Source organism: Hemiscyllium ocellatum, chromosome 26 (assembly GCF_020745735.1).
Source record: "Hemiscyllium ocellatum isolate sHemOce1 chromosome 26, sHemOce1.pat.X.cur, whole genome shotgun sequence".
Lineage (NCBI taxonomy): Eukaryota > Metazoa > Chordata > Chondrichthyes > Orectolobiformes > Hemiscylliidae > Hemiscyllium > Hemiscyllium ocellatum.
The window spans coordinates 39,495,594-39,521,501 of record NC_083426.1 but is presented as its reverse complement, the minus strand read 5'-3'; the positions used below and the strand labels follow the sequence as shown (position 1 = coordinate 39,521,501).

Sequence of the window (25,908 nt, the reverse complement as noted above, 5' to 3'; positions counted from 1 at the left end):
TCACGGTGACTGTACAATGTTCAGCACCATTTGTGACTCGTCTGACAAGCCCATGTTCAAATACACAAGTTATGAGTTCTTTTTCTTGAGATTCTTACACACTTGATGCAACTGCCAACTTTTGTGAACAGCCAAAATTTTAATAAGTAAGTACAAATTGTGGAGGAACCCTTAACACTCTCCGCCATGCCCGCAAAGTGTGTCAGGAGGTCTCCCTGAACAAAGGGGCAGTCCTAACTTTATATAAGGTCAGTAATGCCCACAAGACAATCCCCAGCCTTCCCGTACAGTCACATGCCACTCCAGACACAATGTAGTGATCACATCATTTCCAGAAACAGTATAATGTAAATCACCCATTAACAGTCAAATCTGTTGTGAATCCTTTTTTTTTAACTGCAAGGAGTAGTCAAAATTGCAACTGCAATGTTCTTATTGAGTTCTGTATAAAGGATGATAATGTAATTCTTTTAATCTGAAAATCTTGGAAATGGCCATGCAAATGGCTTTGAATGGCAGGGGATGAGAATGTAAATTTCTGACAATCCGACTGTAAGACAGAGACATCCCACCCTAGCCCTGGGATATCCAATTTTCTGCAGGTCAGCAGAGCAAATGAACTCTTTAATATTTCACAAGCTCTGGACGATATCCACTATTGGGTGACCAAGTGGCAAGTAACATTGCCTGGCATGTATGGCACAAATGACCATCTGCAATAAAGGACAATCTAACCAATGCCTCTTGGCATTCAATGGTGTTACAACCTCTGAATCCTTCAATATCAACATGCCATTCACCAGAAACTGAATTGGACTTGCTATATGAATGCAGTGGCTCCAATAGGAGGCCAGAGGCGAGGAATATTGCTTTTCATGTCAGCTTAAAGATAACTCTTACCTAGGTGATAGATGTGACATTTCTGAAGGATCTTGTTAAGAGGCCTAGGCGATGCTGTGTTAATTATTGATAGTTGTTTTTATAACTTTTACAAAAAACCTGAGATGAGCAAAAATGAAATTGTACTTTATTCTGTACTAATTTTGAAGTATTTGAAGTAATTGTTAACGTCAACCATCCAAGCTTTACCATGACAAGACTATAATTGAAGTCTTACGCGAAGCACTTGAAGTTTTCATTGCTAATCAATGACAATATCAAATGATTTGGAATGTTACTTTGCTACAATTTATCATTTTGTTTAATTTTTCACACACACTGTTCTTCTCTCTCCAGGTAATCAGGCAATTTTGCTATACTCAATGTTCAATTGTATCGTCCATCAGCTGCTCTTTAGTCTCCTGAACTGGTCCATGAACATACAAATGTATGAAGTAGTAGCAAATGTCGACCATTTGTCCCCTCAAGCTTGCTCTGCCGTCATGGATCATGGTGAATCTTTGTGTTTTAAATTCTTCTTTCTTGTTTACCCCCTATAAACACAATAACAGTTGCCTAAGAAGAAACTATCCACGTCAGTCTTAGAAGTATTCACTGTCCCACTTCCATCATCTTCTGAGGCAGTGTGTTCCAAAGTCGGATAACCTCTGAGAAAAAGAATTTTTCCATCTCTTTCCTGAAAGTTAGTTTCCTCTTCACTCATGAGAGGAAACATCCTTCCCGCCTCCTATCACTCAGGATTTGTACACTTCCACCACCCCTTACTTTTCTAAATTCCATTCGAAGCAAGCCTAGCTATCCAACTTAACCTCGCACAATCTATTCATTCTTGGTAATCCCCCATTGAAACCACCTCCAACACATTTACATTCTTTCTTAACCAGCAACAATATCCAAGAAGTGGTTTCACCAGCGCTCTGTTTAATTGAAGCATAATAACATCCTTACTTTGTTTAATTGCCGTCAATAAAAGGCATTCCATTAGCCACCTTGATCAAGTGTATTCCTACTTGCTAATCTTACTTGTGACTTGTGGACCAGAACTTGTAAGTCCCCAAGTCTTACATTTCTGTAGTAGTTTTCCCTCAATTTAAATAGTACTCTGCTTTATTGATTTCCTGCGAAAGTGTACACCATCACGTTTTCCCAAACTATATTCTTTCTACCAGATTATTGTCACTTAACCTGTGTTGTTCAACAAGCTCCTTAAGTAGACTTTGTCAGGTAGCTGCCTGTCTTTGTTGTTTCACCTGCAAATTTAGCTACTGTGCTTACAGTTTCCTCATCTAAATCTTTGATTTAAGTGGGAAAAGGATTCCTAACCTCCCATCAGCGTATTTCTTTCTTAGACAATTAAATTTCATTATAATTTTAAACTTCTTAATAGAACTCCTTTTAATTTTTAATTTCAATCGACTTATATCTATAAACATTACTTCAGGAATAAAAAGTCTACTTGCAGACTCCTAGTGGGTAGCACAGTGGTTAGCACTGCTGCCTCACAGCGCCAGAGGCCCGGGTTCAATTCCCGCCTCGGGCATCTGTCTGTGTTGAGTTAGAACATTCTCCCTGTGTCTGCGTGAGTTTCCTCTGGGTGCTCCGGTTTCCTCCCACAGTCCAAAAACAAATGTGCAAGTTAGGTGAATTGGCCATGCTAAATTGCCCGTAGTGTTAGGTGAAGGTGTAAATGTCGGAGAATGGGTTTGGGTGCATTGCCATTCGGTGGGTCGGTGTGGACTTATTGGGCCGAAGGGCCTGTTTCCACACTGTAAATAATCAAATCTAGTCTGTATGTAATCTAATCTAATTGTTTTAATTACCTTGCTTTTGGGTTGAGAATCCAAAGTCGCTTTGAGAGCTCTGATCTCAAATTGCATGACTTATAGTTGTAATTTTTCTGAACTTCCTAATACTTAATTATCTATACCCTAAAACAGAAAATACGTGATCTATTTTTAATCAATCTTCTTAGCAATCTGATCACGCACCCCTAAAACAGGTGGTACTTGAACCCAGGCATTCTGGAACAAAAGTAGGGATACTGCCACTCCACCACAAATGCCCCAGAAAATGTGTGAACATATATGGAGCACTTTGTGGGAAGCTATGGAGGTGATTCCTGGGCCCTTTGCTGAGATATCTAGTTCACCAATTGCCACAGCTGAGGTGCCAGGAGACTAGAGATTAGCTGACATGGTGCCATTATTTAATAAAAGTTGTAAGTAAAATCCAGTGAAGCGTGTCGAGACGTCTCTGTGAACAAGGAACAGTCCTTCCTTTATACAAAGTCTTTACATTACAGTCAGTAATGCTCACAAGACAACCCAGTCACTCCCTCATAGTCACATGTTCCTTAAGACCCTATACAGTGACCATGTCATTTCCAGAAACAATATAATGTAAATCATCCCTTAATGGCCAAATCTGTTATGAATTGTTTTTTTTAACTACAGGGAGAAGTCAAAATTCCAACTGCAATGTTCTTATTGATTTTAAATAGAATGATGCAAATGTAAATTATCTCTGAATAATAGGAGTCGGCCATGTAAATGGCTGAGTAGCAAGGGATGGGAATCTAAATTCCTTACAATCTACCTGTAAGTCAGAAGCATCCCACCCTAGCCTCGGGACATCCAATTTCCTGCAGGTCAGCAGGGCAAATTAACTCTTTAATATCATAATACAGAAATGTTGAGGTCAGTTATTGTTTACTCTCTGACAGCCATTGAATCAGGACAGAACTGAGAACTTTGTTCCTTGTACAGCTTGTTCTGCTGCACGCGACAGTTGTCCTCTGTAAAATCGCCCTATGGAAGATCACTATAGAAAATCGCTATACTGTTTAGTAGAAAGTTCGAGTTACTCAAACAGCAGCCGCAATTCACCAGTCATATTATCGCCAATTTGTGTTGATGAAACGTGTGGTATACCAGAACAACCTGTAGATCATTACCACAATGCACTCCTTTCTTCTGCTTAGCCCCACACAAACTGACCTGTTTGTTACAAGTTTCCTGTTTTTTATCAGTAACTAAGAGAACTAATATTTGGATTCTCCTATCACAGTAGCTGAGAGAGTCTTCATAGAAATTCCTAATAGCGTAGGAAATGAATGACAAAACACATTCCACAATTGCATGATCAAGACATTTTAGGTATATGACAAGTGATTTTTTTTAATGCACTCTGTGACCAGATGGGCCCCACACAATAATCAACTTATCATGGAGTTACAAAAGATGGGCAATGAATAAGCATGCTGGGAAATGGGAACCGGCCTTGACCAAAGTGAGTGTACTAATCCACATGCTGCAGAAACCAGACAGGCTGTAGCTACCAACAGACAGTTTGCAGACAAACCTGGTAGCTGCAGATCCTACAATATACATCTGAATTTGGGTTTGACTGGGACAATGGAATGTCATCCCTGGGGCAATCTGAAACATCGAGGCATGCATCAGAGACTGAGGTGCTTCGTACCCTTATTTAGATAAAGTTATGTGCACCCAGCATCTCCAATAATAGACAGTTAAGGACCATCCTGCCATCAACGTGCCAACATCTGGTTGGGTCAGATTGATCAGGGTGATCGAACCTGACCGACCCATTGGAAGATACTCCAGACTCTCCTAAAAGGGTGCTCAGACTGTGGAATATAAGAGTCACCGCAAAACCATGCTCAGTGCGGTAACTTGAGAATAATCACTGGAAGAGAAGGCACCTCTGAAACCATCGGAAGAAGAGCCCCAGACGAAATCACTACGTGGAGCCTGGCCGAGTTCTAGTGTGGTGGTACATGATCATCAAAATTAAGTTAAAGCATAAGAGATTTGTGGTGTTTATTGCTAGTTCATAGTGTATTTGTTCTAATATTATTTGTCCAAAAACAAATTTACTATTATTATTTGTGAGATATAAGAGTTCAGACTCAGCGTGGCAGGCGCAACAAACCCTATAATCTAGATGTGTTCAGTAGAAAATTCCAGTATGATCGTCATATGGTCTTGTCACCTGAAATTGTAGTCTGATGACTCATTGGAAAAGTGCATTATATCATGAAGAATTGGCTACATGGAGGAATAGATTCTTCGCTTATGCTTTTTTTGTTCTGGTTTCTTAATTCAGGTGAATTTTCGATTCCTACAATTAACTTGAGTGACTCTGAATTGGAGTGTTGATGGTAACATTCAATTAACTTCGTCCTGGTATGCTTTCCAATAATAGCCACAGAAATGTGCATCCAAGTTCATACTGAGTGAGAATGGAATTAGACCTGAGGTTGTGTTATTTTATGGTCAGCCTACAGAATGTTGTTTAGGTTCAGATATACTTTTTAATGAACCGTTTGTTTCAGTGCTGACCTAAAGGTAAAGTCGTAATAGTTCCAGAGGACCGTAGGGCTGCTGTCTCGTAACAGAGAGAGATATCTGGTGGTGAGTTTAGCCTGAGGGTAACTGTACCGTTGGCGAGGGATAAGGCAGGTATGTCATGTGATCTTAGCTGGCACACAAATTGAACCCATGCTGTTGGTATCGCTCTGCATTGCAAAACAGCCATCCAGCCAAGTGAACTAACTCAAGTGGAATTGTATTAAGTATGAATTGTTTTCACTAAATGGAATTCCTATACCAGATGTGCTACAGTACCTTATCCAGTCTCTCCATGTCCTCAATCTATTCTAGATCGCAGATTTATTACTTTTTATCAAGGCCTCTATTTTCTCCCTCATTAAGTTAGTTATCCTCACATTTCTTACTGAAGTATTGAATTTGGGAGGACATTAACTTGTTTGTTGGTAATTACAGCAGTGTGTATTAGTTGAGAACTGGTTATCTTTCATTTGAAATCTTTAGAAGTGTAGTACCCATTTCTCAGCTTGGCTAAAACTGCCAAAGGGCACAGATGTATTTTGTAAAGCCACATTTAAAGTCCACAGTTTCCTCTAGAACTTGCTGCTGTGGAAGATATGAATGGCTTGGAAGCTTAATGTAGCAAGTTATACTGTATGTATTAATTTAAGTAAAAATGTATTTTTAACCCATAACAACTGACCCAGGCCGACGCACAGTTAAGGCTTACAGGCAGAAATGGAGCTATTAGAACAAATGACCAAAAACTTACTGAAAGAGGTGGGCTTTAATGACGGTCTTGAATGAGGGGAGGGTGTAAAAAGATGATAACGTTTATGATGAAAATTTCAGACCTTGCGGTTTAAGCACCTAGAAAGATTCAGAAGCGGTGGTTGAAGGTGGTGAACAGCAAGACTTTTTCAGGAGTTACTGAACTAACACCATTTGAAGATAAATGAGACCTTTCATAGGAACAGAAGTAGGCCATCCAGCCCATTAAGTCCATTCTGCTATTCATTGAGATCACGGTCAATCTGATGATCCTAAACTCCACTTTCCTGTCTTTTCCCTTTAACCTTTGATTAGAAATTGAGGTCAGTCTTTCAATATACTTAATGACACAGCCTTAGTAGCCCTCTGAAGTTAAAGATTTCTACGAATTCACTACCCTCTGAGAGAAGAAATTCCTCCACATCTCTGTTAATTCTCTCTGATCCTTTAGTCTCCCACATGGGGAAGCAACTTTTCCACATGTCCTATCAAGACCCATAAGAATCTTGTAAATAGTAAGGTCATGAAGGTATTTAAATGTGGGATGAGAATTTTAATTCTGAGGCATAGGGGATTTGAGAAGTTTTGCTGGTGATCTTGAAGGTAATCTTGAAATTGATTAGTTTTGTATGAGTTGCATTTTCAAATTCCTAACTGTCTACTCTTTTGACCATCTATTCACTACGATTCTTCTGCAGCTGTTTGTTCAAGTATTCCCTTACCTTGCAATTGTTCAAATATTTTCTGGTTCTGTTATGAACACCGCCTTCATCACTTTAATCCCAAAGGGTCTCGCCATCCTGTTACCTGATATGTGATTGGCTTGACCATGTATCACCAGATATAGCTGGACCATATTAAATGCTGCTGGGCCAGAATCATCGCTGCTCTCATGCTGTATGATATGGTAAATGGATTCTTCTTTGGGGCACTGTTTCAAACGCTCTCCATCGTGTAAATTTTAACTTTATAGTAGAGCATAAAACTTAAGAAATAATTACTGCAATGTTTGACTTTTAACTTTGTTCGTTCTTTCTACCTTGTTCTTCAGATTCTGTGCTTGTACCTGAGATGGTGCCTTGTATGGCGATAATATGCACTTTTCACTGTACTCCTGCACGTGTGATAAACATAAAATCAAAACATGCCTTTCCAAAAAGAAATTACATCCTTGACCTTTCTGTTTTTGCAGATGATTGCCTCATCTCCAAAGTTTATTTAAAAACCGAAAGAACTGCGGATGCTGGAAATCAGAAACAAACAGAAATTGTTGGAAAAGCCCAGCAGATCTGGCAGTATCTGTGGAGAGACAATCACTAAAGTTTTGGGTCAGGCGTTCTTTTTAAAAAAAAGGGTCACCTGACCCAAATGTTCACTCTGATTTCTCCCCAGATGCTACCAGCAACTTTTCCAGCAATTTCTGTTTTTGGTCCAAAATCTCTTTGCCATCCAAAATACTTAAATATGCTGTTCCTTCCTAAATCCATTCCAACTCTCTGGCAGTGCTTCAACTATTTTTTGCCCTGCAGGTGAACTGAAATGGTCCTAACCAAATTCATTTATCCAACTTTTGTGCATGACTGTAGTAAATTCTCGTTGCCCTCAGCTGCTTGTGGTCTTTAACAGAATCAACAGTGGCAAATAACTTAATTATGTAACACCCATAACATAATAAAATGCTGAAAGGTATTAAAGAAGAAAAATTTCAAATTTTTTTGACATTGATCCCAATATGATATAAGACACCATGACCCAAAGGTCTGAGGTATGCTTTAAGGAAGGGAAGTAAGAAAGATGCTTAGTAAATAAATTTGAGAGCTTCAAGATTTGGCTGTTCTTAGGCAGGGGTGTCAGTGATGGAGCATTTAAAATTGGAGTTGAGCAAAAGACTAGAATTATGAGCATCAATATCTTGGAGGATGAGGCTAGAGGAGATTATGGAGTCAACAAAAATGCCACCTCTGACGGTTGTGATGCAAGTTCATGTTGTATTATCTTTATTTGGGAACTTAGCTTCTAATGTAGTGGGAAAATGGATTTTAATTGTTGACATCATGAAAGTCTGATTTTTTGTTTACAAAAGTCAAATTAATTTTAAAGTGAGCTAAAAAAACATTTCCAAGTAATCATGTAATTTTAACTAAATACAGAGCAGGCCACTTAAAGAAAGAATCAATAAGATGTTTGCTGAGTTGGGTTTTACAACCCTGGGGTTCGGATAAGGAGAGAGTAAAACAAATTTATTTATAGAGAAGAGATCTATAACACCAGAGGTGCTGGTAGTAACAGTCTCCAAAATAGGAGAAAGTGAGGGCTGCAAATGCTGGCAAGTCAGAATCAAAAAGTGTGGTGCTGGAAAAGTTCATCAAGTCAGGCAGCATCCAAAGAGCAAGAGAGTCGATGTTTCGGGCATAAACCCTTCATCAGGACTGTGGAGGGGGAAGGAAGTTGAGAGACAAATGTGGACTGGAGGGGAAGGTAAGAGAGGTGGTGAAGGGTGGATGCAGGTGGGAGGTAATTGTATTAGGTTGGTGGGGAGGATGGAATGGATAGATGGGAAGGAAGATCAAGAGAGCAGTGCTGAGTTGGAGGATTAGATCTAAGTGGGGGAAGGGAGATTTGGAAATTGGCGAAATCAACATTGATGCTAGTTATAGTGTCCTGAGGCAGAAGATGAGCATTGGTGAGTGACTTCGATTTGGCAGTGGAGGAAGCCCAGGACTTGCATGTACTTGGGGGGAGTGTGAAGGGGAGTTGAAGTTGTTTGGCCACAGGGTGGTGGGGTTGATAATGTATGCAAAGCATAGTAGTCGGGGCAAGACTGGGGAAAAGACGCTTCAAAGAAACCTCTAGAAGCAGAAAGCTGTAGAGTCAGAAGAATACATGTGTTAAGGAAGATATATTAAGATGTAATAGTGAACTGAATTAGCACCTTGCTTAAACGTAACTGAGAGAGACCTTAATTGAAGAAAATAGCATTGAGCGAATTTATTGAAAAAGAATTTTATTACAGCTGTGCCAGTTGACCAGAAGCTTTCCCCTGGAGATGGGGGGTGAGTTTTCACTGAGGTTTGGTGTCTATAAAATTATTGATGGGGTAAAAATGATCAGTCAATCTTCCTGATATTTCTGAATTTTTAATGTTCCTTCCAATAGTTCCAGTGTAGTCTGATGTAGTTTGCTTTTGTTTTGTAATAAGTGTCTTTTGTTTAAAGTACACCTGAGCTAATTCAAAAGAGGCTGCCAATGAATGACCTCTATTAATTTTTTAAAAAGATAAATCTTGTGTTCTTTCAAGCTAGATCTCATTCTAGGATATGATTTGGTTCAGTAGTACCATCAGATGGGATCATAACAGTGCAGTTCTGTCTGAATATTGTTCTGAAATGTTTGCTTTTTTTTGTTCTTGAGTTGAGATCACAATCTGTTGACTCAAAGGTGAGATGATCCATGGCTGATATTGATAAGGATTCATTGTTTTGAGAAATAAAGAAATTCTTCCTAAATATATCTATCTTATTCCAACTTTTGACTTTGTTTCCAAAATTGTGTTTAATGTTGGATTTGTCCCAAGTAAAACACCTGTTGTAAACCTCTAACAAAACTGTTTGTTTGAATTTGTTTCATGTGTCTTAAATCTTCCATTTGCATGCTTTAAAAATACTTGTGCTGAAGTGTTTGGCTGCCATATGTAGGAAGTACTGTAGAAAGTTGCATGTATCCTTACATTCAACAACTTTTTTTTTGTTTGTCTTTGCCAAGTCTGACAATGTGCAATAATTTTAACTGTCTGACCGTGAAGTTTCTGAGACAAAAATACATGTTTTAGTCATTGGCAAAAAAAAAACTGATTGACTGATCATAAACTGATGCAGGTATGAACAATTTAAAGGAAATTTGTGTTATAATCTTTTAAAAATGTGTATTACTTGTTTTCAGCTGCTTAGAATTTTTTTTAACAAAAAGCCATGTACGCAGTCATAACATGATAAGCCTATTGTAGCTTCTTCAAACTGTATGACAGATTATTGTAAGAACATCTGTCAGCATTTTACCATGTGCAGTGCTGAAACCACAGCACAAACCTTTTTATTTTAATTAAAATAATATAAAAGCACATATGTGTAAGTTAACTTACCTGTAATGTAAATACTGGTAGAAAATATAATTCGTATCACAAATCCAATCTAAGTAGAACAAAAATAAACTTGTTTCAAAGAATCAGTTCATTGCTGAAATCAAGTTTCAGTGACATTCGTTGCAGGAAAAAGTCCTAAAATAATATTTTTATATTTCATCAGGTCTATGAATGTTTTTTATCGGGGCTTTGACCAATTTGCATTTGTGCCACCAATGCACATGTCATAGATATGACTCAAGAGTCGGATTGCTGAGGAAGTGGGTAGTAGGTCATGGAAAAGCTACAAGATGCATCATCAGATTCTAAGGAGGAGGGGGATGATTGGGTGGATTCAAAGACTACAGAATATGAACTGCTGGGACCAGATACTGAAGTAGCTTCCAGTCGTCAAAAAGGTAGTACGATACTGTTGAATGCTATTTCTTTAAATATACTTGTATCGTTTACAAGTAGTGCTTTAACTGAGAATAACCTAAGAGTAAATCAGATTTACTGGCTAGTTATCTGAATGCTTGATGACGAAGTTACTTGAATTGTGTAGATAAGATGAAATAAAGTACAATTTCCTTGTAACTAGTTTAGAATATGTGATCTTTTGGTTCTGCTTTTCCTTGAAATATGACTTTTACTGAAGTGTTTATCCACCTACATAATATGCTTCCATTATTTTAACATACTAACTTTATTGATTGTTCATTAACTTCACACAAATTTTTCAGTAACTTTTGTGATTTCCTATTGAAAGTGATGCAACAAAATATATTGTGATTATCAACATATTTGAATATAAACTCCAAAAGGATTTCATGGCTCCGAGTCATCGCGCTTTTTGAATTTGAATTCAAATGTAATCTGTCTTTTTAAACCTAATCTGATGCCATTAATGAACCTTGAAACTTGCAGCCAGTAAATCAAAACTGTTTTGTGATAGAGCAGAATATTGTTGTAAAGAGGCAAAGGTGGTAGCAGGCAGGTTGAAAAATTCTAATTCGTAGTGTCCTGATGGTTCAATGTAAAGTTTTCAATCTAATATTATAACTACTTTACTGAATCAGGTATGGGTGGAAGCCAGTAACAGGAAAGGAACAGTCACTTTATTGGATGTTTTCTATAGACCCCCCCCCCCCCCTTTCCCTGCCTCCCTCCAGTCGCACCAGAGAAATGGAAGAACAAGTTGAACAACAGATCTTGGAATGTTGTAGATGTAACAGAGTTGTTATGGGTGACTTCAATTTCCCCAATATTGATTGGAATCTCCTTAGTGCTCCAGATGGAGCTGATTTCCTGGTGTGTCCAGGAAGAATTCCTCATTCAATATATAGATAAACTGATTAGGGGGAAGGCCAGTTGGATTTGGTGCTAGTCAATGAGCCAGGCCAGGTATCAGATCTCTTGGTGGGAGAGACCGTGACCACAACTCCCTCACCTTTTACTGTAGCCATGGAGAGGGATAGGAACAGACAATATGGGAAGGTATTTCTTTGGGGGAGGGGAAATTGTACTGATATTAGACAGGAGCTGTGGATTATAAATTGAGAACAATTTTTCTACAGGAAAGGCGCATCAGAAATATGGAGGCTGTTTTTAAGGAGCACTTGTTGGATAACTTTGTCCCACTGAGACAGGCAAGGAATGGTCAAATGAAGGAGCCTTGGATGACAAGAGAAGAGGATCTTCTTGTCAAGAGGAAGAAGGAAGCTTAGTTAAAGTTGAGGAAGCTTATACACTTAATGGTAAGGTCCTAGGGAGGGTTGCTGAACAAACAGACCTTGGAGTGCAGGTTCATAGGTCCTTGAAAGTGGAGTCGCAGATAGATAGGATAGTGAAGAAGGCGTTGGGTATGCTTTCCTTTATTGGTCAGAATATTGAGTACAGGAGTTGGAGATCATGTTGCGTCTGTACAGGACATTGGTTAGGCCACTGTTGGAATATTGCGTGCAATTCTGGTCTCCTTCCTATCAGAGAGATATTGTGAAACTTGAAAGGGTTCAGAAAAGATTTACAAGGATGATACCAGGGTTGGAGGATTTGAGCTATAGGGAGAGGCTGAACAGGGGCTGTTTTCCCTGGAGCGTCGGAGGCTGAGGGGTGACCTTATTAGAGGTTTACAAAATTATGAGGGGCATGGATAGGATAAATAGACAAAGTCTTTTCCCAGGGGCCAGGGAGTCCAGAACTAGAGGGCATAGGTTCAGGGTGAGAGGGAAAAGATATAAGAGACCTACTCGGCAACTGTTTCACACAGAGGGTGGTACGTGTATGGAATGAGCTGCCAGAGGAAGTGGTGGAAGCTGGTACAATTGCAACAAGAGGCATTTGGATGGGCAAATGAATAGGAAAGGTTTGGAGGGATATGGGCCAGGTGCTGGCAGGTAGGACTAGATTGGGTTGGGATATCTGATTGGCATGGATGAGTTAGACCAAAGGGTGTTTCCATGCTGTACATCGCTATGACCCTTAGCCAGGATCTGGCACAGGTTTAGACGATTACAGGGTAGGTCGAAAATAACTCAAAAATGAACAGAGGAGAGCTAGGAGGGAGCATGAAAAAGCCTTAACTGGAAGGATTAGGGAAAACCCAAAGGCATTCTACACTAATGTGAGGAGTAAGGGAATGATCAGGTGAGAGGGTAGAGCCAATCAGGGATAGTGGAGGGAACTTGTGCCTGGAGTCTGAAGAGGTTGGGGAGGTCCTAAATGAGTTGTTTGGTTCAGTATTCACTAGAGAAATGGGCCTTGTTGATAGAACGCTGTGGACCAGGTTCATAGGCTTGAATAGTAAGGAAGTGGATGTGCTGGAAATTCTGGGAAGCATCAGGATAGGTAATTCCCCAGGTCCAGACCAGATATATCCAAGGTTACTACGAGAAGTAGGGAATGCAATTGCTGCATCTCTGGCAGCGATCTTGCATTTTCACTCTCTATAGGAGTAGCACCAGATGATTGGAGGGAGGAGAACGTTGTTCTTATGTTCAAGAAAGGGAATAGGGAAATCCCTAGGATTTAAAGACTATTCAGTCTTACATCTGTGGTAGGCAAGGTACTGGAAAGGATTCTGAGAGAGATTTTTAATGATTTGGAAAGACATAGTGGAAAAAGTATGGCTTTATGAGGGGCTGGTCATGCCCTTCAAACCTTATTGAGTTCTTTGAAGGTCTGATGAGTTAAGTTGATGATGTACGAGCAGTAGATGTGGTGTATGTGGATTTCAGTAAATCATTTGATAAGGTTCCGCATGGTAGGCTCACTTAAAAAGTTTTGAGGTATGGGATCCAGGGAAATTTGGCTATCTGGATACAGAATTGACTGGCCAAAAGAAGAGGGCGAGTGGTAGTGGATGGAAAGCATTCCACCTGGAGATCGGTGATCAATAGTGTCCTGCAGGGATCTGTTCTTGGGTCTCTGTTCTTTGTAGTTTTTATAAATGGCTTGGATGAAGAAATGGAAGAATGGGTTAGTAAATTTGCAGATGACACAAAGGACAGTAGTGTTGTAGGTAGTGTTGAGGGCTATTTCAGGCTACAATAAGAGATTAACGGGATGCAGAGCTGGACTGAAAAGTGGCAGATGGAGTTCAACCAGTATAAATGCGAAGTGATTCGTTTTGAGAGGGTGCAGAGGAGATTTACCAGGATACTGCCTGAATTGGAGGGCTCATCTTATGAAGAGAGGTTGTGAGCTCAGGCTTTTCACACTGGAGAGAAGAAGGAACTGACTTGATAGAGATTACAAGGTCATGAGAGGCATAAGTAGAGTAGATAGCCAGATAATTTTTACCCAGGGCAGAAATGGCTGTCACGAGGGGCCATAATTTTAAGGCGATTGGAGGAAAGTATAGGGGAGATGTCAGAGGTAGATTCTTTACGCAGAGAATGGTGGATGCGTGGAATGCACTGCCAGTAGTGGTAGTAGACCAGAGACATGAGGGACACTTAGCAACTGCTCAACAAGCACATGGATGACAGTAAATTGAGGAGTGTGTAGGTTAGGTTGATCTTAGATTAAGATAAATGTTTGGCACAACATATTGGGCCGAAGGGCTTGTACTGTGCTTTACTGTTCTATGTTCTACCGCAAAATGGCCTAAGTTCAGTTTTTGAATTTGGTTCAGTTAACTAACTTCATCCATGATTGCCACAGCCACTTTGAAGAGAAAAATCAGCTAGAGTTTCCCTTACTGGGTTTTGCATGTGTAGATGTTGAGTGAAGATTAGATTAGGCTAGGTTATGATGTTCTCAATAATTGGATAACTTTGAATCTCACTGATGAAACTAATATGAGAATAAAAGCGAAATGGACAAGGTATTATGACAGCCATTCTGCAATATTGAGTTAAAATTATTGCTGGAACTAAGAAGAGAGCTATACATGGCCTGGTCGTAATTGATTCTGAAATAAGGTGATAAGTTTTCATTTTCCTTTTATTGTCTTTGTATTTCTCATCGCAAAAGCAAAAAAAAAACATGCAAGAGCATATACATTTTAAATAACTGTTCTGCACAAGTCTACAAAGAAAATCTTGTATTTAAATAATTTTTGCATAACTCCACCAATAGAATCATTTTTATCCTTTTTTTAAAAATATGGAGTTAATCTCGTAGAAAAAAAAATTCAAACAACCATCAATTTGGTTATTAATCAAGGTAAATAATTAGATAATAGCCTCATAACTTTTACAGTCTAAACAAGTTAAAAGCTGGCATTACTTGGCAATTTCTGACACTAAAATTGGCATTAAATATACGTTGAGTCCTTGCACTGATAGTCAACATCTTTCTATTTCAGGGTTCAGTTTTGGACAGCAAAAGAATTTATGCTAGATTAGTTGTAAATTTAAAACTGAAGGTTGGGATAACAAAAATCTATTGAAGGTATTAAAGGATTATGAGGAAGTGGCAAATATATGGAGTAAAATTATAGATTAACCAGATCACGTTGACTAGAGTAAGCTGAAGTTGCCATTTGGGCTGCTTCTGCTCCTATGTTTCAAGTAACATTTTGTGTTCCCCATCTCCATTGTGATAGTTTTAGAAAACAGCATGGCTTAAAACTAAAGTCCAAAGATTTAAGAATTCAGTCCAATTAATGAGAGAATGATTTTTTTTAAATGTGTATGAATCCATAAAATATGTAACAATCCCAAATTTAAACCATATGTTACTCCTCTCAACCTTCAGCCTGAAAGCTGTTCACTTTCCACTTACTCTGTAATGGTAGAGAAAGGGGAAATTACTGAAAACTGAGTTTAAAAATTAATTGTGATTTATGTTGAACTGAATGGTGTAAAACATGTAACATTTGCAAAGCATTTGAAATGATTCTTTTTGTAATTAGTGCATTTTCTTTCTCAGATGTAATGGAAGTTGCAAGCCCATTAGTTGTACAATCCAAAGTTAGTAATGAGGAAGCCACCACCTCTGGAGTGAATGTGGAATGCCGAATATGTGGCGATAAGGCTTCAGGCTTCCATTATGGAGTACATGCATGTGAGGGTTGTAAGGTACAGTACTACATTATGTTCTTAAAATGTAATATGTTGTAGAATTGTTTCCTAAAATTTAACGTCACATGATTGGGAGCAGATGTTCGCAGGTAAAGGGACAGTTGGAAAATGGAAAGCCTTCCAAAATGAGAAGCCAGAAACAGTATGTTCCTGTAGGGGCTGGTAGGTGTAGGGAATGCTGGATGACTAGAGAAATTGAAGTTTTGGTCAAGAAAAAGAAAGAAGCATACGTCTAGTATAGACAGCAGAGACTTTAAAAGCAGTAGGAGGGAAATCAGGAAGGCAAAAAGGGGACATGAAATAGTTTTGGCAAAAAGGGTTAAGGAGAATCCAAAGGGATTTTATAAATACATTAACGACAAAAAGGTAACGAGGGAGAGAATAGGGCTCCTGAAAGATCAGCAAGGCAGCCTATTAGTGGAACCGCAGGAGATGGGGGAGATAGTAAATGAGTGTGCATCAGTCTTTACTGGTGAAGGACATAGAAGATACAGAATTTGGAGAATTGGTAATGACATCTTGAAAAATGTCCATCTTACAGGAGGAAGTACTGAATATCTGAAAATGCATAAAGGTAGATAAATGCTCAGAACCCTAGAACTCTGCGGGAAGTGATTGCTGAGCCCATTGCTGTGATATTTGTGTCAGCGATAGTCACAAGTGAGGCACTGGAAGTCTAGCGGTTGACTAATGTGGTGCTACCATTTAAGAAAGGTGGTAAGGAAAAGCCAGGGAACTGTAGACCAGTGAGCCTGATGTCAGTAGTGGGCAAGTTATTGGAGGGAATCCTGAGGGACAGGATTTGCATGTATTTGGAAAGGCAAAGGCTCATTAGAAATTGTCAACGTGGCTTTGTGCATGAGCAATCTTGTCTCATGAACTTGATTGAATTTTTGGAAGGAAGTAACAAAGAGGGTTGATGAGGGCAGGGCGGTGGACATGATCTGTATGAACTTCAGTAAGGCGTTCAACAAGGTTCCTCATGGTAGGCTGGTTAGCAAAGTTAGCTCACATGGAATACAGGGAGAACTAGCTATTTGGATACAGAATTTGCTCAGAAGTGGAAGACAGATGGTGCTGGTGGAGGGTTGCCTTTCAGACTGGAGGTCTGTGACAAGTGGTGTGCCACGAGGATCAGTGCTGGGTCAAGTACTTTTCATCATTATATAAATGATTTGGATGTGAACAAAGGAGGTGTAGTTAGTAAGTTTGCAGATGACACCAAAATTGGAGGTGTAGTGGACAGTGAAGAAGGTTGCCTCAGAACATAACAGGATCTTGATCAGATGGACCATTGGGCTAAGAAGTGGCAGATGGAGTTTAATTTAGATAAATGCAAGGTGCTGCATTTTGGAAAGGCAAATCAGGACAGGGCTTAATAATAAGATCCTGGGGAATGTTGCTGAACAAAGACATCTTGGAGTACAGGTTCATAGCTCCTTGAAAGTGGAGTCACAGGTAGATAAGATAGTGAAGAAGGCATTTAGTATGCTTTCCTTTATTGGTCAGAGCATTAGGTATCGGAGTTGTGGGGTCATATTGCAGCTGTACAGGACATTGGTTAGGCCATTTTTGGAATACTCAGTGCTATTCTGGTCTTCCTTCTATGAGAAGAATGTTGTGAAACTTGAAAGGGTTCAGAAAAGATTTACAAGGATGTTGCCATCATTGGAGGGGTGAGCTGTAAGGAGAGGCTGAGTAGGCTGGGTTGTTTTCCCTGGAATGTCAGAGGCTGAGGGGTGACTTTGTACAAGTTTATAAAATCATGGATAGTGTAAAGAGACAACCCCTTTTCTCTGGGGTGGGGTGAGTCCAGAACTAGAGAGGATTGATTTAGGGTGAGAGGGAAAGATTTAAAGGGAATGTAAGGGGTAACTTTTCATGCAGAGGGTGGTATGTGCATGGAAGGAATGTGCAGCCAGAGGAAGTGGTGGAGGCTGATACAGTTACAACATTTAAAAAGCACCTAGATTGGTTCTATGATTAGGGAGGATTTAGAGGGATATGGGCCAAATGCTAGCAAATGGGGCTAGCTTCTGGTCAGCATGGACGAGATTATGTACCAGGTTTATGTACCTGTTTTTTCCTGTGCATGGAATGGTCTGAGCAGTCCTTGGCCAGACATGAGCCTATCTAAACTGCCTCACTGTCAAAACTAGCAAAATCCAAAACCCAGCCTGGATGCAGTCCAGAGGTTGCAGGCTTTGAGTTACTAAGTAGAAATGCCAATTAGCTTATAGATTTTCTGCAATTAGTAAGGGCCCTGTGTTATAGTTTCTCGCAATTTCTCATTACTTCAATTTATATATTGTTCTGCTGGCTTGATTCCTAAATTGTACGAGTGGTATGCAGCAGCTGAATATGTTTAGGATTTCCTACAGAGACTTGACCTTAGTCCTGACCCTACAATCAGTGAAGAATAACAGGCAGTACTCCCTATAGACAGAGGAAAAATTATACAGTGGCAATCCTAAAGTATTATTCATACACCTTATAACTTACTCAAGTACAATATACAGACTTTGGATGTACTTCAAGGAAGGAAAGTAAGCAGAGGTGTCCTCAATTCTAAATTAATAGTTTATTTAATTGAGAGGATTTGTAGCTCGGGTGCTCGTTGTTGTGGTTCTGTTCGCCGAGCTGGGAATTTGTGTTGCAGACATTTTGTCCCTTGTCTAGGTGACATCCTCTGTGCTTGGGAGCCTCCTGTGAAGTGATTTATCACTATAAAGTGATAATCACTATAAATGCCGGAGGAAACATCACAGAAGCGCTTCACAGGAAGCTCCCAAGCACTGAGAATGTCACGTAGACAGTGGACGAAACGTCTGCAACACAAATTTCTAGCCTCTGGTTAACTGCTCCTTGGTGATGTCTTTATATTTCGATTTGGAGATGCTGGTTTTGGACTGGGGTGTGCAAAGTTAAAAATCACAACACACCAGGTTATAGCCCAATAGGTTTCCCCGAAAGCGAGTGCTTCCAGTGAAACCAGTTGGACTATAACATGGTGTTGTGTGATTTTCAACTTTGTATTTCAATATTGCTGTGACATTATGCACTGCGTTAACTGTGCAATAATTAAACTGAACCAGTATCACAGGGTAAAGTGAGAGATTGGGGAAGGCAGAGAGTGGTGGGATCTTGCTGTGCTTTGTGTCTTTACTTGGGCTGGTGAATTACTACAGAAAGTTCATCTATAACGTGGTCTCCATCCTGGCACCATTGCATTAACTTATTAAAAAGGGTCAGTTTTGGAAGTGGTTAAGTAGCCAAGCCATAGCTTTCAGGGAAGTGAAGAAACAGCTTTCATTGGTGTTGGCACACTATGATCCCACGTGAAATCTGTTATTGACCTGCAATGCCTCCCTGTACAGCTTCAGGTAATACTGGCTCAGAGGTGGCTTAATAGAGAGGAACACCCATTTGCGTATGCATCCAGGACTGGCTAATGCAGAGCTAGAGAAGGAAGGTGTGGTGGTCATATTTGGAGTCAGAAGTTCCACCAAAACCCTTACAGAACTAAATTTGAAATAATAATGGACCACAAATCCGTGCTATGTCTACTGAAAGAAGGCAATGATATGGAGGTGCCATGTTGGACTGGAGTGGGAGAAGTCAGAAGTCATCTGACACCAGGTTATAGTGAAATCACAAGCTTTTGGAGTGCTGCTCTTTCATCATGTGAAGTGTCACTTCAAATTCAAGTGGCAAACGTGGGTGCATTGAGTCACTTCCCACTGGCCGGTATACTACCGGTGGTACCACCACTGGAAGCATCCATAATGGTTTTAAATTTCTGGGCACACTTCCAGTCACAGCTGACAATATCCAACTTAGAAAAGATCTGGTCTTGGCAAAGCTGAAACAGCTAGTGGTGATAAGGGAAACCAAAGGACCATCACAACCCGAATTAAAACCTTTTTGGACACAGAGACCAGGTCAAGTAGAGGATAGCATTTTATAAAGGGAGCAAGAGTGATTGTCTTGAGTAAAGGTCATTCAGGAGTTTCCAAAATGAAGCTATTTCTAGTGACCATGATTGGATACAGACATAACTGTGTTGGTAGGGCAATGCCCAGAGTGCCTACAAGAACAAAAATTACTACCAGCAGCTCTCCCACATTCGTGGGAATGACTTGGTTGCACATTGGCTGTGCAGCTACTCTTTGTGGACTTGATGTTCTTAGTTATTGTGGACACCTACTCAAAATGGCTAGAAGTGCATAGAGTTCATTCATTAAACCTGGAAATAATACAAATAGAGTACTTCTCTTTTGCAATACAAGGACTCTGAACTGTTGGTTACAGATAGTGGGCTGTCATTTACCATCAGGGAATTTAAGTATTTACTAAAGTTGAATGATATCCTTCGTTATAAGGACAGCTCCATACCGTCCATCATTCAATGGTCTGTGAGAAATAGCAGTCCAAGCTTTGAAGGCAGGCTTAAAGAAACTGCCTACAGCTTCACAAGAAATCAACTGTCCTGGTTCGTATTTGATTTTTGGGCAACCCCTCATGCTGCTCCAGGATGGCTCCAGCAAAGTTGCTAATGGGGAGAAGACTCTGCACCAGCTTAAATCTCATCTTCCTGGATCTGGAGGTGAGGGTGAAACGGCATTGTGAAACTGGCGAATGGTGTGAGATCAAAACTTGTCTGGCTCCTAAGCTGCCTTTCCAACTGTTTGGAACTTGTGGGCTCTCCCTCTTAGATGTAGTAGGCCAGAGGGTCTGTTCATGTGCTGTTTTTATGTTTTATGAAGTATTAGGGATTTGTTGAGGGAAGGTGATGTTTTAGTAAATTTGATAGAATGTTTTGAATAGGTAACCAGGATTGATAGGGGTAATCTGTTTGACATGATGTAAATTCCACAAAATTCCTCAAAGCAGATAGACAAAAAAATAACTCCATGGGATCAAAGGCAAAGTTAGAAGTTAGACCAAAAATTTAGCTGAGAGGCAAGAGGCAGCAGGTGATGGTAGGAGAATATCTTTATAACAGGAAATCTGTTTCCTTTAGGGTTCGACAGGACTCTGCGTGCTGGGGCACTTTGTTGTTTGTGCTGAATGTTAATAACTTGGACCTAATGTAGAGGATGTGGTCAAGAAGTTTGTGGATGACATGAAAATTGGTAGAATGGTAAATAAGGAGGAGGATATCAATGTTCTTGTCTGGTGGGTAGAGCAGTGGCAAATGAAATTCCATCCAGAAAGGTGAGAGGTATTGCAGTTGAAGAGGTATAACTTAGAAATAGTGGGGCTCTAGAAGGTTCTGAAGATCACAGAGACTTTGGTACATTTATCCACACATCCCTGAAGCTATTAGAGGAGGAAAATAAGATGGTTAAAAAGGCATATGGGATACTTGCCTTTTTAATCAGAGGTATAGAATACAATAATGTATGAATGAGGGACAGGAGTCTGCCACTTAGTTCAAACCTGCTCTGCTGTTCAATAAGTTCATGGCTGATCTGATTCTCATAATATTTAAGTACTTAGATGCCAAAGCATACATGATTATGAGCCAAGTGCTGGAAAATGGGATTGAAATAGTTGTGATTATATTTTTGACCACTGTAGACTTGATGGATTAAAGTACCTTTTTCTGTCCTGTAGATGTCTATGACTTTACATTCTTGCATATCCCTGATTTTTAAATTTTTTTTTATCCCTTTGATACTTAAGAATCTATCTAACTCTGCACTTAAATATATTTAAAGATTCTGCATCCATTGTCATTTGAGGAAGGGAATTTCAAAAACGTTCAACTCTTTCAGTGAAAAAATATTTCCTCACTTCTTTTATGTGCCAAAATGGACAATTGCCCACTTTCCCACATTGTATTCCATTTGCCAGGTCTTTGCCCAGTCACTTTAAGGGTGGCACCGTGGCTCTGTGGTTCGCATGGCTGCCTCACAATGCCAGGGACCCGAGATCAATTCCACCCTCAGGCCATGTCTGTATGAGTTTGCATGTTCTCCCTATGTCTGTGTGGGCTTCTGCTGAATATCTGGTTTCCTCCCGCAGTCTAAAGATGTGCAAGCTAGGTCGAATGGCCATGCTAAATTGCCCAGAGTGTTTGTAGGTTAGGCGCATTAGCCATGGAAAATGCAGCATTACAGGGATAGGGTAAGGAGATGGGTCTGCGTGGGATGCTGTTCAGAAGGTCGTTGTGGCCTTGTCGGGCCAAAGGACCTGTTTCCAGACTGTGTAGGGATTCTGTTGGTCTATGTTGTATATATGGGTGCCCCCTTATATTTATCCTATTGCTGCTAGTTCTAGATCCTCCCAAAGCGGTAATATCCTTTCTATATCCACCCAATCAAGTCCTTTCAGGATCTTTCATTTCAATTAAATCACCTCTGATTATTCTCAGCTCCAAAGGATACAGCCCTAGTTTATCTAGTCTTTCCTCATTAGGCATTCCACTCATTCCAGATATTATTCTAGTAAAATTTTCAATACATTAACATCTTTCTGGAAGTATAGTACACAATACTCCAGGTCCGGTCGCGGCAACTCATTATATAACTGAAGGTGACCTGATTACTCTTGCATTCAGTTCTTCTTGTAATAAAATATAACATTCGATAAACTTTCTTGATTACTTGCTATAACTGTATACTAAATACCCATGATTAATGCACTAGGACACCCAGATTTCTCTGCATCTCACACCATGCTGCAAACTCTTACCATTTAGATAAATCCTTCTTACTATTCTTTCCGCCATAATTGCCCACTTTGCCACATTGTACTCCGTTTGCCAGATCTTTGCCCAGTCACTTAAACTACCTATATCCCTTTGTATAGAATTCCTATAGCAGGCCATTCAGCCCATCGAGTGCGCACTGACCCTCCAAAGAGCATTCCACCCAGCCCTGCCATCTACCCCATCCCTGTAAACCTGCATTCCCCATGGCTAATCCATGCAGCCTGCACACCACTGGCAATTTAGCAGATTTAAGATGACAGCGGGATAAGAAAAGAGTTGGGATTTTTTTTTACCTAAAGCGTACTGGGAGTCTAAAATTCATTGCCTGGAAAGATTGTTGAGTCAGAAACTCTTGAAACATTTAAGCAGTATTTAGGTACTCACTTGCATGGCCATAACCTTCAGGGTTATCAGCCACGAGCTGGAAAAGGGATTAATGAAGTCTGACCTTTGGTGCAGACATGATGGGACAAATGGCCTCATGCTGTAAATGCCTGAGTTTATTTGGAAGTATATAATGGAAGTCATTTTTTTTGTGTTTAAAATGTTATTCCCTTGCTTAACGAAAGAAAGAGAGGGCTAAAAATAGTAACTAGAGATCAATCAATTTAATGTTGGTGCTGGAAAAGACAATCATTGAGGACAAATTAATTTTCATTTGGTGAAATATGCACTAACAAAATATAGCCTATGTTGTTTTGTTCAACACAAATCACATGATTAACCTGATTAAGCTCTCTGAAGTAATAGTGAGAATTAAAGGGTTATCATACAGAATTTCAAATTGAATGAAAGAACATTCAAAGTTCAAAAATAGTAAAACTTTCAATAGATTTGCATGATTTTAATAGATGGTAACTACGAAGTTAAGGTGTTGTTAATTAAACCATTTGACTGGGTGAATCACAATTAAACAGTATTGTCTAAAGAGGAGAAATTGAGTAGCATGGTCACATGAATGATTGACGATCCCCAGAAAATTATAAACTTCTAAAAGGGAAAAGAAGGACTGTTTTGGCACTGTGATACTGTTCCTGCCTCTGAACCAGGAAACATGGGTTCAATCTCACCTGCTCTGGCATATGTCATGACATGTTTGAACAGTTGATTAAAATAACTAAAAATGCTAAACATACTACCCCCTAACGGTGAAAGCTGAGAGATTATTTCCTGTCGCTGAAGAGTTTGGAATTTGGGTTTAGTTATAGGATAATGTATAGTATTTTTTAATTTGTTACTGCCCTCACCCTTCCCATCAACTCCTATTTCACTCAACCTTACAGCATGATCCCTTTTTGAGTTTTCTGCCTCATTGATGCAGTTGTCTTTCTTGACTTCCCTTGTTCTAAGCTATTAAGGTGCAAACCGTCTCTCTTATATAATTTATGCTTACCACAAAACATACCCCAGTGATCCAAGAATTTAAATCCTTGCTCCCTACACCAGTTCTCCAGCCACACGTTCAAGTCCATTATCTCCCTGTTTCTGGCCTCACCAGCCCGAGGAACTGGAAGCAAACCGGAGATAACCACCCTGGACATCCTGCTTTTCAACCTTCTTCCTAATTCTCCGAAGTCCCGCTGTAGTATGTTCCTCCTCTTCCCAACATCATTTGTGCCGACATGTACCACCACCTCTGGCTCTTCACCTTCGTCCTTGAGGATTTCCTGCACTCTGCCTGTGATGTCTTTAACCCTGGCACCAGGAAGGCAACACACCATTCTTAAGTCCCGCCTGCTGTCAACAAAAGCCCCAGTCAGTTCCTCTCATTACAGAGTCCCCTATTACCACGGCTCTGTGTGATGTCCGACTCTTCTGTTCTGCCGCCACGTCAACTTTTGATTGACAGACCTGGCCACCTCGCGGACTGGCAGTGTCATCTGTCTCTACTGTTTCCAAAAGATTCAACTTGTTCCTGACAGATACTTCCCCCGGGGTCTCTTGCACCTGTCTCCTCTCTGCCTTTCTCATCATCTGCTCTCTTCTGTTCTTTTTCTGGTATGGTCGGTGTAATAATCTCGCAGAAAGATCTTGTTCTCTCAGATGAGCCTAAGGTCCTCGAGTTCTTTCATCAGTTCTGCAGTATGCTCTGTCAGTAGCTGAACGTGCACACACTTTCCACACTTATACAAGCCAGACACACCAGAGTTGTTGACCTCCCACATCAAGCATGTAGCACACTGAACCAGCTTGGCAATCATGTCTTCACCCTCTTCAACTGTGGCGTAATCACTTCACTCAACCTCTTTGTCAAAGACTCCTGAGCTAAAGCCTCACTCTTCAATCCACAGGAACTTCCTTGGACCCTCTTTATGGGGCAAGTCTGTGGACTTTTAATATAGGTTGGAGGAGGAGGGTGGGAGGGAGGCCCTACTTTGTAGGACCTGGGGTCTAGAACACACCCATTCAAATAACAATCACTTACCTTCCCGACTGGCTTTGCACTCCGACTTCACTTCTGCCCAGTTCCTGCCACTCTCTGCTGCAAAAGCATTAGAAGTAAGATGGATGAGCTTGAGGCTCTTTTGGAAATTGGCAGATACAATATTGTGGGGATACCTGAGACGTAGCTTCAAGTGGACAGGGCCTAGAAAATGAATATTCAAGGCTACACATGCTGTCGTAAAGACAGACTAACGGGCAGAGGGGGTGGGGTGGCCATGTGGTAAGGGATGATATTCAGTCCCTTGCGCAGGGGTCCTAGAATCCGGGGATGTAGAGCCAGTGTGGATAGAGCTGAGAAATTCTAAGGGTAAAAAGACCCTCTTGGGAGTTATCTACAGGCCCCCAAACAGTAGTCTGGGTGTTGGATGTAAGTTGAATCAGGAGCTGAAATTGGCCTGTCGCAAAGATGTTACTACAGTTGTTATGGGGGATTTCAACATGCAGGTAGACTGGGAGAATCAGGATGGTATTGGACCTCAAGAAAGAGACTTTGTGGAGTGCCTCTGAAATGGATCCTTAGAGCAGCTGTGCTGGAGCCTACCAGGGAGAAGGCAATTCTGGATCTGGTATTGTGCAACGAACCAGAATTGATCAGGAACCTCGAAGTGAAAGAGCCATTGGGACATAGTGACCATAATACAATAAGCTTCATTCTGCAGTTTGAGAGGGAGAGGGTACAATTGGAAGTGATAATATTTCTGTTGAATAAAGGGAACTATGGAGCTATGAGGGAGGAGCTGACCAAAGTTCAATTGTGCAATACCTTAGCAGGGATGACAGTGGAGGAACAATGGCGGATATTTCTGTGTATAATGCAGAAGATGCAGGATCAGTTCATTCCAAAAAGGAAGAAAGATCCTAGAAGGAGGCATGAGTGGCCGTGGATGATGAGGGAAGTTAAGGAACTAAAAAGTTAAAAGAGAAAAAAGTATATCATAGCAAAAATAAGTGGGAAAACGGAGGACTGGGAAGCTTTTAAAGAACAACACAGGATTACCAAGAAGGAAATACGCAGAGAAAAAATGAGGTACGAAGGTAAATTGGCAAAAAATGTCAAGAACGATAGTACAAGCTTTTTGG

At 40.3% G+C, this 25,908-nt stretch overlaps 1 protein-coding gene across 1 annotated transcript in view; it reads left to right on the top strand.

Annotated features, from left to right (window-relative positions):
* Positions 1-25,908, top strand: part of LOC132828423 (peroxisome proliferator-activated receptor delta-like) — a 92,267-nt gene that overhangs the window by 11,950 nt on the left and 54,409 nt on the right. The window contains exons 2-3 of the mRNA XM_060845525.1: positions 10,322-10,556; positions 15,514-15,662. Of these exons, the coding sequence (XP_060701508.1) occupies positions 10,433-10,556; positions 15,514-15,662 (273 nt within the window). The 5' untranslated portion in view covers positions 10,322-10,432. The remainder of the gene's footprint in view (positions 1-10,321; positions 10,557-15,513; positions 15,663-25,908) is intronic.